Source organism: Tursiops truncatus, chromosome X (assembly GCF_011762595.2).
Source record: "Tursiops truncatus isolate mTurTru1 chromosome X, mTurTru1.mat.Y, whole genome shotgun sequence".
Classification (NCBI taxonomy): domain Eukaryota; kingdom Metazoa; phylum Chordata; class Mammalia; order Artiodactyla; family Delphinidae; genus Tursiops; species Tursiops truncatus.
In genome coordinates this window covers 75,696,544-75,709,747 of record NC_047055.1, presented here as the reverse complement: position 1 = coordinate 75,709,747, position 13,204 = coordinate 75,696,544, and the positions used below count along the sequence as shown (strand labels likewise).

The 13,204-nt window shown below is 37.8% G+C and overlaps 1 protein-coding gene across 7 annotated transcripts in view; it reads left to right on the top strand.

Moving 5' to 3' along the window:
• OPHN1 (oligophrenin 1) overlaps window positions 1-13,204 on the top strand; it is a 615,628-nt gene that overhangs the window by 563,668 nt on the left and 38,756 nt on the right. For all 7 annotated transcript variants that reach the window (XM_073799243.1, XM_073799242.1, XM_073799241.1 and 4 more), the window contains 2 exons: window positions 2,502-2,649; window positions 11,777-12,100. In XM_073799243.1, coding sequence (XP_073655344.1) covers window positions 2,502-2,649; window positions 11,777-12,100 — 472 coding nt within the window. The remainder of the gene's footprint in view (window positions 1-2,501; window positions 2,650-11,776; window positions 12,101-13,204) is intronic.

Below are 13,204 nucleotides of genomic sequence, written 5' to 3'. Positions count from 1 at the left end.
TTCCGATTTGGATTCCTTTTATTTCTTTTTCTTGTCTGATTGCTGTGGCTAAAACTTCCAAAACTATTTTGAATAATAGTGGTGAGAGTGGGCAATGTTGCCTTGTTCTTGATCTTAGCGGAAATGATTTGTTTTTCACCACTGAGGACGATGTTGGCTGTGGGTTTGTCATATATGGCCATTATTATGTTGAGGTAATTTCCCTCTATGCCTACTTTTTGGAGGGTTTTTATCATAAATGGGTGTTGAATTTTTGTTGAAAGCTTTTTCTGCATCTTTTGAGATGATCATATGGTTTTTCTCCTTCAGTTTGCAAATATGGTTTATCACATTGATTGATTTTATGCAGCTAAATTCTTAAATAGTACCCCTGCAAATCTTCAGAGCTCTCTGTGCAGCTATCTCCTTTCTGGTACCCTGCCCTCAAAACTCTCTCTTCCTTGCCCTCCTCCTACTTGCAACTCAGTGTCTTCAGCTAATGGAGACTGCTGGGCTTCTCTGGGTTTTTCTTCCTGTATTATGGCCCGAAGAATCTTTCCAGGCTGTAACATGGTACAGTCATGGGGCTCACCTCACCTCATTTATTTTTCCTGTCTCTCATGGATCACTGTCCTTAATTGCCAGATTTCAAATGCCTTCAGAATCATTGTTACATTTTTTCTAGTTTTTTAATTGTTTCATGCTGAAGTTGTAAATCTAATTTCTTTTGCCGTATTTTGGCTTGAGGAGAAAGTAGCTGTTATGGTCTTTTCAGAGGATAATTTGGCCTTTTATAACAGAATTTTAAATGTGTTTGTTTTTTGGCCCAGCAATTCTAGTCACTCTTCTAGTTGCTGGAGTTACAGCATGAACACAATGATATACTTCAGTATTGTATACAATCAAGTGGAGAGACAGACAACAAAAAACTAAATAAGTATTGAATACAATATACTATGTTAGAAAGTGATAAGAAAAAATGTTAAATAGGGACGGGGGATGGGAAGCACTTGGTAGAGGAAGCATGTCAAAGTTCTGATACATTTGCCTGGAAGGACTCACTGAGAAGGGTATATTTGATCGTTAATCCTACTGGAATCAAGAGAGCAAGCTATATGGATATCTGGAGGAAGAGCACTCCAGGTAGAAAAAACACTCAGTGCAAAGTCCCTGGTGTGTTTGATGAATAGCAAGGAATATTTGTAATAGCTACTATAGTGCCTAAGCAGATGCTCACAAAATGGTAGCTATTTAGAATATTATTACTAATGGTGGTGGAACCAGAAATATGACCTAAATGTATATGACCTCAAAGCTCATCTGCTTGCTACTATGTCATATTCTCTTTTCCGTATACCGTGAGACATTGAGACATATACAGCTTTATGATTCTTCTTACCTTGTTCTCTATCATTGTGCAGCTTTTACACAGGCTTGCCTTGTGTTCCCATTCATGTAAGTTTTGTGACTACAATCTATGTTGACTCTTGCCTGATAGAATGTTGGACTGTGACATTTCTCTTTGCATTAATCATTGGGGTTGATTTCATTATTGCAATGGACACTGGTCCCCTTCCTCCATCACCACATATGTGTGTCTTCCCAAAATATTTTCACTCTTCCCAAAAGTCATTCTCCCCAGGGACAGGAAGATCTTAAGTGCATATGAGACATTATATACAAATTCTAATCACAGCTCCTCCCTCACTTACCCAGCACTTTTTACATCTTCCAAGGCACTTTGTGTTTGTCCTATCTTTTTTGAATAAGTAATACATACATGGTATGAAATTTTTAAAGATCAAAGTGATATAGGGGTGAAAAATAAGTTTCCTCCATACTTCCCTTAGCCACTCATTAGTCCTGTCTTGGGGCAAACAATGTAACCAGGTGTGTTTTTTTGGGGGTTGTATCTTTTCAGAAATATTGAATGCATGTGGGTGTTTTTAATCATTCTTCACACACCACCCCTACCCATACAATGTACCTTGACTACCCTTTTCACTTGATTCTCACTCACCACACCCTGTGATAGGTGGTGTTCCCACCAATTTACAGATGAGGAAGCTAAGGCTCAGAGATGTGAGATGACCTTTTTCTGGGTTTTGTTGGCAGAAGTAGTGACTTTTTTACAGTTTCCCAGGCAGTAAGTGGAAAATCCAGGACTGATGTTGCAGGTTTTTAAAGTAATGATCTAATTGGTTTTATTAAATGATCCATGTATTGGGCAGCATCCCATCTAATAAATAGAAGGGTGCTCTCCTGATGTTGCAGTTTTTGTCTGCATTCTTTCCTCCACACTGAGAAGTACCAGATCCTGCACCTCAAACATGATAGGAGATCTCTAAACACTTGCTGGTAGCTAGAGTGATTAAGAAAATCCCCACAATTCCTTTAGTCATATTAGAATTGCTATGGCAGACTTTAGGTGTAATGCTGATGGGCATCAACTGGTAGTTAGCATTAAGGATACAAAAAGTTGATCTTTCTAATTGTTTTCTGGAAATATTTCCCCTCTACAGATTTATTCAGGTCCACCTGAGGAAAGTACTGCACCCCCAGTGCCTCCACCTCGAGTGACAGCAAGAAGGCACAAACCAATCACAATTTCGAAGCGCTTGCTGAGGGAAAGGACAGTTTTCTATACTTCTTCCCTGGATGAAAGTGAAGGTCAGTACTAAAGTTTACCCTTAGCTTCTTAATATTGATTGGAGACAAAGAGAATATTGAAAGGAAGACATGGAGGCATAACCATCTTTTCTGAAAAGTTAGACGTTTTCTGGGTCCTGGGCCAGGCAAGCCAAGGTTTGTAAAATTTGTGCCCAGAGAGTGAATTATTCTTTTGGCAGTGGATAGGACAGAGATGAACCTGTAAAATCAGCTACCATTTTCCCTTAGCAGACCAGTGAAGGATACAAGGTGTTCTTAGATCTGTACCTCAGTACATTGAAATGAGTGAGCAATGTGTTTTCTGAATGTTCTGAGTTTTTAAATACAAATTCAGTTAACATAGAGAACTGATGGCTGAATAGGAGTTTCTAGTGCTTGTCCCTTCACAGTAATGTGAATTCAAACAACCATCCATGCATGAAAACCCCTTCATGAAATCTATGGAATCCAGATGAGAGTTCAGAGAACCTGGGTTGAGTACAGAAATAAGAAAAGGTACATTGCAGATGCTAGAAAGGACATTTTCATATTACCCATGTCACCCTTCCCCCAAGCTTACACAGTGTAGTTCAGGGAGAAATCCCCTCCACATGGAGGAAGGAAAGTGAGATGAGCACCCAACTTTACCTTGGACCCCAGCAACAGGCCCACCCCAGTAAACCCGAGCACCAACCCATCCCCCATTTTTCCAGACTCTAGGCCAGCCTCCACCAACCCAAGCTCCAGACCTGCCCCAGCACTAGGCCATTCTCTGCAGCCCCAGGCACCAGGCCTGCCCCTGAAGACCCAGAATCCAGACCCATTACATGCCAAGCTGGCCCCTGTGGCTCTAGTCTCCAGGACGTAACCATAGTTCAGCATACAGTCCAGCCTCCTGCAGATCCAGCCTCCAGGTCTGCCTCAATGCCAGGCTAGCCCCCTAGACCCAGGCTTCAAGCTCTCCCCTGTAGATCCAGGATGAAAACTTGCCCATCCGCTGACCCTGGCACCAGACCAGCCTACCCAAGGACTCCAGCAGCAAGCCCACTTCTGGAGCCTGCCAGGTGGCCTAACCAGAATCTCTGGTTGTGCTGCCTGACCAAAGGCTTTCCTTGCCAAAGCCAGGAAGATGTGCCTGTTTCTTCAAATAGGTAAACACCCACTCAAGGTCACAAGGATCAGGAATAATCAGGGAAACTTAACACCACCAAAGGAACAAAATAAAGCACAATGAACTCATCCTAATGAAATGGAGATCTATGAACTGTCTGAAAATGAATTCCAAATAATCATCTTAAAGAAGCTCAGTGAGCTACAAGAGAACTCAGACAACTAAACAAAATCAGGAAAATAATACATGAGAAGTTCAAGAAAGTTATAGAAATCATAAAAAAAGAGAACCAAAAAGAAATTCTGGAGCTGAAGAACACAATGACTGCATTGAAAAACTCAGTAGAGAGCTTCAACATCAAACTCGAACAAGCAGAAGAAAGAATCAGTGCAGTCAGACAGGTCACTTAAAATTATCCAGTCAGAGGAACAAAAAGAAAAAAAGATTGTAAAAATGAAGAAAACCTAAGAGACCTATGGGACACCATATACAAACCAATATACACATATGGAAGTCTCAGAAGGAGCACAGAAAGAGAAAGGGGCACAAAGATTATTTAAAGAAATAATGACAGAAAAATTCCTAAATCTGGAGAAGGAAATGAACATCTGGATCCATGAAGCCCAAAGAAACCCAAATAAGTTAAACCTAAAGAGGATTTAACCAAGACACATTGTTATAAAATTCTCAAAATTCCAAGACAAAGAGAATTTTGAATGCAGCAAGAAAAAAGCAAATCATCAAATAAAAGGAAACCCCCATAATACTGTAAGCAGATTTCCCAGCAGAAACCTTGCAGGCCAGGAGAGAATGGGTTGATATATTCAAAATACTGAAAGGAAAAAAACTGCCAACCAGGAATACTATACTGGGCAAAGCAGTCCTTCAGAAATGAAGGAGAGATAAAACGAAGGAGTTGACTACCACCAGACTTGGTTTAAAAGAAATGTTAAAACATATCATACTAAGTGAAGTAAGCCAGACAGTGAAAGACAAATATCATATGAAATTGCTTATATGTGGCATCTAACAAAAAAAGATACAAATGAATCTATATACAAAACTGAAATAGACACACAGACATAGAAAACAAACTTATGGTTACCAAAGGGGAAAGTGGGTGAGGGATAAATTAGGAGGTTAGAATTAGCACATATACACTACTATATATAAAATAGATAGCCAATAAGGACCTACTGTATAACACAGGGAAATATACTCAATATTTTTAATAACCTATAAGGGAAAAGAATCTGAAAAAGAGTGTATATATATATATATATATATATATATATATATATATATATATATATATATAAACTGAATCACTGTACTGTATATATAACTGAATCACTGTGCTGTACTCCTGAAAATAACAGGACGTTGTAAATCAACTGTACTTCAATTAAATAAATAAATAAGACATGCTAAAAGAGGGTATTCAAGTTGAAATAAATGGACAGTAACAACATGAAAACATATGAAAGTATAAAACAAATTGGTAAACATAATATAGCCTAATTCAGAATATTCTAATACTGTAATAGTGATGTGTAAACCACTTTTAATTCTAGTATGAAAGTGAAATTACAAAAGTATTAAAAATAACTATAGCTACAATAATTTGTTAATGGATACACAATCTAAAAAGTTATAAATTATGACATCAATAACATAAAATGTAGGGGTAGCAGTCGTTAAAATGTAGAGTTATTATATGTAGTCAATGTTACTTTGTTAGCTTTAAACAGACTGCTATAACTATGTTTTATGTAAACTTCATGATAAAAGACCCCAAAGCAATCTTGAGAAAGAAAAGCAAAGTTGAAGACTTTATGATTTCAAAATATACTACAAAGCAATAGTAACCAAAAGAGTATAGTACTGGCATAAAAATAGACATATATACAAATGAAACAGAATAATGAGCCCTGAAAAAGTACACACATTTATGATCAATTGACCTTTGATAAAGGTGTCAAGAATACACAATGGGAAAGTATAGTCTTTTCAGTACATGGTGTTGGGAAAAATGGATATCCACATGCAGAGAAATTGGATCCTTATCTCACACAATGTACAAAGATCAACTCAAAATGGATTAAAGACATAAATGTAATACCCATAGCTGTAAAACTACAAGAAGAAAATGTGGGGGGAAAACTACTTGGCATTGTCTGGTCTGGGCAGTGATTTTTTTGGATATGACCCCCAAAGTATAGGCAACAAAAGCAGAATGGACAAATGTGATTGCATCATGCTAAAGAGCTCCTGCACAGCAAGGGAAACAATCAAGAAAGTGAGGAGACAACCTACAGAATAGGAGAAGATATTTGCAAATCATATGTCTGATAAGGGGTTAATATTCCAAAATACATAAGGAACCCATACTACTCAATAATAAGAAAAGAGATAACCCAATTTTTAAAGGTCAAAGGACCTAAATAGACATTTCTCAGAACAAGACAAATAAATGTCCAACAGGTATATGGAAAGTTACTCAACATCACTGATCATCAGGGAAATGCAAATCAAAACTACAAGATATCATCTCACACCTATTATAGTTATTACAAAAAAATGACAAAAGATAACAAGTGTTGACAAGAATGTGGAGAAAAGGGAACCCTTGTACATTGTTGGTGGTAATGTAAATTAGTACAGCCATTATGGAAAGCTGTGTGTAGGTTTCTCAAAAAATTAAAAATAAACTACCATATAGAGTTGTCAACTGCCTGGCTGAGTGTTCAAGGCATACTCAAACATTGATACAGAGCCCCTTTGCAAACACTGGGAGTCATATTGGTTCTTAGTGTTTTAAGGCAATCTCTGTCTAATCATTAGCTGACCACAAAACTAACTAAGCCGTGTCTTTAGTGGCCACACTCAACAAAGAATACAGATTTAACATAAATGGGTGAAAAAAGTCAGTAAACTAACAATAATAACTAAAATAAACAGCAACAACAACAAACCTTGGGGAGAAGAGATAATCTGAATTTCAGAGTTGCTATATTACTTAAACTGTCCAGTTTTCAATAAAAAATTATGATATATCTAAAGAAACAAGAAAGCATGACCCATACACAGGAACAAAAACAAAAAGCAATCAAATAATTGCTACCACATAACCCAGCAACTCCACTCTTAAGTATGTACCCAAAAGAAATGAAAACACAGCTTCACAAAGACTTACATTTGAATATTTATAGCAGCTTTTTTCATATCAGCCAAAAACTGTGAGCAACCTAAATGTTCATCAACTGATGAATGAACAAACAAACTGTGGTATATGCATACAATGGAGTACTACTCAACAACACATAGGAATGAACTACTGATACATGTATCATCCCCATCCTCCAGGTATATCAGGTTCTTTCAGGACCTCAAGCATGCCCTCATAATCCAGGCCTTTGCACCTGCTATCCCCTTTGCTGGACACTCTCCCTTGGCACTTTCGCATGGCTGGGTCATTCTTATGCTTCAGGTCTCAAGATAAGTGCCACCTCCTCCAAAAGGCCCTCTTCAGCCACCAAAGTGGCTCTCCTTGGTTGTTTGCCTCTGTCCCTAGTTTGTTTCACTCATACCACTTATTAACAGTTCTTCATATTTTGTGATCTTGTTACTTCTTTTTTTTTTTTAAATTTATTTATTTATTTATCTTTGGCTGTGTTGGGTCCTCATTTCTGCGTGAGGGCTTTCTCCAGTTGTGGCAAGCGGGGGCCACTCTTCATCGCGGTGCGCGGGCCTCTCACTGTCGCGGCCTCTCTTCTTGTGGAGCACAGGCTCCAGACGCGCAGGCTCAGTAGTTGTGGCTCACGGGCCTAGTTGCTCCCCGGCATGTGGGATCTTCCCAGACCAGGGCTCGAACCTGTGTCCCCTGCATTGGCAGGCAGACTCTCAACCACTGCGCCACCAGGGAAGCCCTCTTGTTACTTCTTTTTGGTTGTCCACAGAACAAAAGTTACCAACTGTGTCAATGAAAAAATATAAACTACCATATGATCCAGTAATTCCACTTCTGGGAATATATCCAAAGGGAATGAAATTAGTATCTCGAAAAGATATCTGCACTCTCATGTTCATTGCAGCATTATTTACAATAGCTGCATATGGAAGTAGCAAAATGTTCATCAACAGATGAATGGATAAAGAAAATGTGAGAGATACATAGACACACACCCAGAAACACACACAGGTGCACACACACACACACAAAATGGAATATTATTCAGCCTTAGGTACAAAAGAAGGAAAACTTGTAATTTGTGACAACATGGATGAACCTGAAGGACCTTATGCTAAGTGAGATGAGATAAGGGCAGAGAGATAAATGCTGCATGATTTCACTTATATGTGGAATCTAAAAAAGTCAAACTCATAGAAGCATAACGTAGGATGGTGGCTGCCAGGGACTTAGGGGAGAGTGAAATGGGGAGGTGTTTGATCAAAGGGTACAAGGTTCAGTTATTCAGGATGAATATGTTCTGGAGATATGATACAGCATTGTGACTGTAGTTAATAATACTATATTGTATACTTGAAGTTTGTGAAAAGAGTAGATCTTAAATATTCTTACCACACACAAAATTTGAAACTATATGAGGTGATGGATATGTTAATTAGATTGATTGTGGTACTCATTTTACAATGTATTCATATATCAAAACATCACATTGTATACCTTAAATATATACAATGTTTATTTGTCAATTATATCCCGATAAAGCTGGGGAGAAAATCAGCTCACATGGATTAAGTACTATGCTAGGTGGAATTAAGACAGTCCCTGGCCTCAAGGAGTTTATAGGCTAAATGGAGATAGATAGATGATAGATAGATAGATAGATAGATAGAGATAGATAAACAAATAAATGCCATTTAGTTGAATAATTGCTTAGTATGGATTCTGCACCCATTTTAAATGGGCCTCTCTCCTCACTAGTCTGTTGAGACCTTTTTTGTCAAGATTACCAACAATCTCCATGTGCCACTCCACTATTATCATACTCAGCCTGTGAGAAGCATTTCATTTTAGTTACTCTTCCTTCTTGAAACACTTATTCACTTGGCTTTCAGGACACCAAACTCTCCTTCTACCTCACTAGACATTCCATTTCAGTCTCCTCTTGGTTTTCCTTTTCTTCTCAATTTCTACATGTTGGAAGGTCCCAGAGTTTTATTTTGTTTTGTTCTGTTCTATTTTTCTCAGTCCACTTCTCTGTTTATATTTGTTTTCTGCGTGATCTCATTCAGTCTCATGGTTTTAAATATCTTTAAAATATGAGGATGATTTTCAAATTTATATATCAAGGAGTACTATCTCCCCTCTTCCCATCTCAAACTCCCTGTTCAACATCTCTCTTTAGATGACTCATGGACATTTCCAATTCAAAATGTACAAATACTCTTGATTTCCTATTCCTCCTCAATCTACTCTTACTCTGGTCTCCCTCATTTAAGTAATTGGCAGTACCAGTCACCCAATGGCTAAGGTCAAGAACTTTGGGATGATCCTTGATTACTCTCTTTTCCTTTTACCTTACACCTAATCCATCAGCAATTCCTCTTAGCTCTCCGTGCACATTGTATGTTGAACCTACTAATTCCTACTGTTACCTTCCTGGTAGAGCCACCATCATCTCTTACTTGGGTGGCTACAGGAGCTTCCAAACTGTTATCCTTGCTTTTCTTCTTGCCTGACTATAATTTGTTCTCCACAGCAGCCAGTAAGATGTGTATTCTTTTAAACATGTAAATCAGATCATATCATTCCCTCTGGTCCAAATTTCCAGTGACTTCTCTTCATTTTTAGAAGAAAATTTACATTTTATTCTGCATTATATGATCCTCACTTACCTTTCTGATCTCATTTCTGAACTTCACTGTCTCTCTGTACCCTTTGTTCTCTCTGCTCTAATCTCATTGGTTTTGCCATTCCTTATACATGTCAAACTTACCCAAGGTCCTTTATATTTGCTGTTCTCTTGGTTCTAAACATTCTTCCTCCAGAACTTTGCAAACTTTACTCCTTCATTCAGATCTCAGCTAAATGACGTCTCTTCATAGAGACCTTCTCTGAATACTCTATTTAAATAGGTCTTTCTCCTTCTCCATTACTCTCTATCCTTTTACACTGCTTTATTTTATTCCTATCACTTGCTACTTTGTTCACATGTTTATTATCTGTCTTTCCCATTAGAATGTCAGATCCACTTTTATCACCAGCCTCTAGAACAATTCCTATATATCCCATGTGTTCATTAAATACTTGTAGAATAAATGGCTGGGCGTATAGGGAATAATGAAGGGAAAGAGATCACCCAGTTTAAGGGATCACCTCCTTAGGAGGTGATCTGGCATTTAGGAGAAAGTAGAAGGGAACACTGAATGCCTACTCTGTTGTTCCATACTCCCATTTTAATTGGATAAACTCATTTATTTGTCTATTTACAATCTCCCCAAATACACACCAGAAAATATAATCTCTATGCCAGCAGAAATTTTTCACTCTGTATCCCTAGTGCCAGCATAGTATCTAGCATATCATAAATCCTCAATAAATGTGTGTAATAAATGAATGAACTGGGTGATAGTAGACCTGAGATATAATTTAACCTTGGCCACTAGCTTACTGAATAACTTGGGCTAGTCACTTCCTTATTCTGGGTCTTAATTTGCCCCTCTGTGTGAGGAGTTCTTTGTGCCAGAAGATCACCAATGGGATCACCCACTCTAGACAATTTTCTAACTTTTTTTTAAACTGAGATATAATTCATATGAAATAAAATTCACCCTTTTCAAGTGTAGGTCAGTGGTTTTTAGTATATTCACAAGCTTGTGCAAACATCTAATTCCAGAACAATCTTCTTCATGCTTTTTCTGCATCTATTGAGATGATCATATGGTTTTTCTCTTTCCATTTGTTAATATGGTGTATCACATTGATTGATTTGCATTTTTGAAGAATCCTTGCCACATGCCCAATCTTGTTTCATCTGTACCCCTATCAATTGCCCCAACTCAGACATCATGTCATTTCATCCATAAATGTTTCAGTATGTACCTGTAAAAGATAAGAACACTATTTTAATCAAAATCTCAATACCATCGTCATACATAAAAGAAAAGAACACTAAACAACATAGTAATTCCTTAAGATCACTGTCTAGTCAGTATTCAGATTCTCCTATTTTTACATTTTTTTTGAAAAAAACCAGGATCCAAATAAGACGCATATATTACAACTGGTTGACATATCTCTCAGGTCTCATTTAGCTGACCAGAACCTCTGTTCTTAACCACTACACTCTGATCTAGGTTTTCTATTACCAAGGAAGGTGATAATTTCCTTAGAGCAGGAGTTCTCAATCGGGGGTTCATTAACAGCTTCAGGGGGTTCCATGAATCTCTTAAAATTAGTTTTCAAAATTTTACATGTATTTGTGTAGGTTAATTTTTCTAGGGAGAATATCCTTGGCTCTCATTAGCGACTCAAAGCTTTAATTAAGAAACAGGGCAACTGAAAAGCATATACTATTGTCACAGGAAATTGTAAACCACAAAAGCTAAGGGAAAGCCATAAAGTGGTGAGTTGAGGATGTCTTTATGAGGATGGAGAAAGAAGTTAAATTCTGTTAAGTGTATTACCTTGAAATTTAAGAGATCTTTATAAATTACTTTTGAGAGAAATAGAAATAGGGATTAAATGGTACCTTATTTAAAAGTAATATAATGTACAATTGATTGGGGTCTCTTAAGTCCCTTTTTAACATATCCCTTTAAATAAAGTATCTTGGCATATTGTGGTTTTGCTGAATTGTGGTCATGAAAATAATACTCAGATCTTAAACTGAATTCCCTGTTTTATGAGACTTGTGACTCCACATGAACTGGAATGGGTAGAGACTGATTTTGTGGGATATCATTGATTTGTTCCATGACAATAGTTCCTTTGAATATGTGTATAACTTTGCAATATTATATATACAAAGGTTATCATTAATGTTTCCTCTTTGCACCATCTTTTCCTAGATGAAATCCAACACAGAACACCGAATGGTACTATCATCAGCAGTATAGAACCAACCAAGATGCCACAACACCCCAAAATGCCTATGCAGAGAAGTGGGGAAGCAGATCATGGGAGGAAATCCCCAAGCAGGCCTGTTTCAGATGGCAAGTTGGAGTCCTGCCTCGAGGTGGATGTGGGGAAGTTGGTATCTAGGCTGCAGGATGGAGGGACCAAGGCCATACCAAAGGCCACCAATGGACCTGTGCCAGGTCATGGGCCCACTAAGACCTCCTCTTTCCATGTAAAGAGACCAGCTCCTCGGCCCCTGGCTCACCACAAGGAAGGTAAGTGCTTGGGAATCCCACAGGGAAGAGAAATTACCTCAACTATTTTTTTTTATATTTCCCTAGAAATTGTTCACTTTAATAATTTCATTAAAATAACATAGAATTATGCATAGGATCTTACCAATTAAAAATAGTCTCCATTGAATGGATTTTATAATCTCTTACTTAGGTTTCTTTTTTTTTTTTTTTATCCCACCACCACCCCGCCACTCGCTTTCCCCCCTTGGTGTCCATACGTTTGTTCTCTACATCTGTGTCTCAACTTCTGCCTTGCAAACTGGATCATCTGTACCATTTTTCTAGATTCCACATATATGCGTTAATGTACGATATTTGTTTTTCTCTTTCTGACTTACTTCACTCTGTATGACACTCTCTAGGTCCATCCACGTCTCTACAAATGACCCAATTTCATCCCTATTTATGGTTGAGTAATATTCCATTGTATATATGGACCAAATCTTCTTTATCTATTCGTCAGTCAGTAGGCATTTAGGTTGCTTCCATGACCTGGCTATTGTAAACAGTGATGCAATGAACATTGGGGTGCATGTGTATTTCTGAATTATGGTTTTCTCTGGGTATATGCCCAGTAGTGGGATTGCTGGGTCATATGGTAGTTCTACTTTTAGTTTTTAAACAAACCTCCATACTGTTCTCCATAGTGGCTGTACCAATTTACTTTCCCACCAACAGTGCAAGAGGGTTCCCTTTTCTCCACACCCTCTCCAGCATTTGTTGTTTGTAGATTTTTTGATGATGCCCATTCTAACCAGTGAGACGTGATGCCTCATTGTAGTTTTGATTTGCATTTCTCTAATAATTAGTGATGTTGAGCAGCTTTTCATGTGCCTCTTGGTCATCTGTATGTCTTCTTTGGAGAAATGTCTATTTAGGTCTTCTGCCTGTTTTTTGATTGGGTTGTTTTTTTTTTAATACTGAGCTGCAGGAGCTGTTTACATGTTTTGGAGATTAATCCTTTGTTTGTTGATTCATTTGCAAATATTTTCTTCCATTCTGAGGATTGTCTTTTCGTCTTGTTTATGGCTTCCTTTGCTGTGCAAAAGCTTTTAAGTTTCATTAGGTCCCATTTCTTTATTT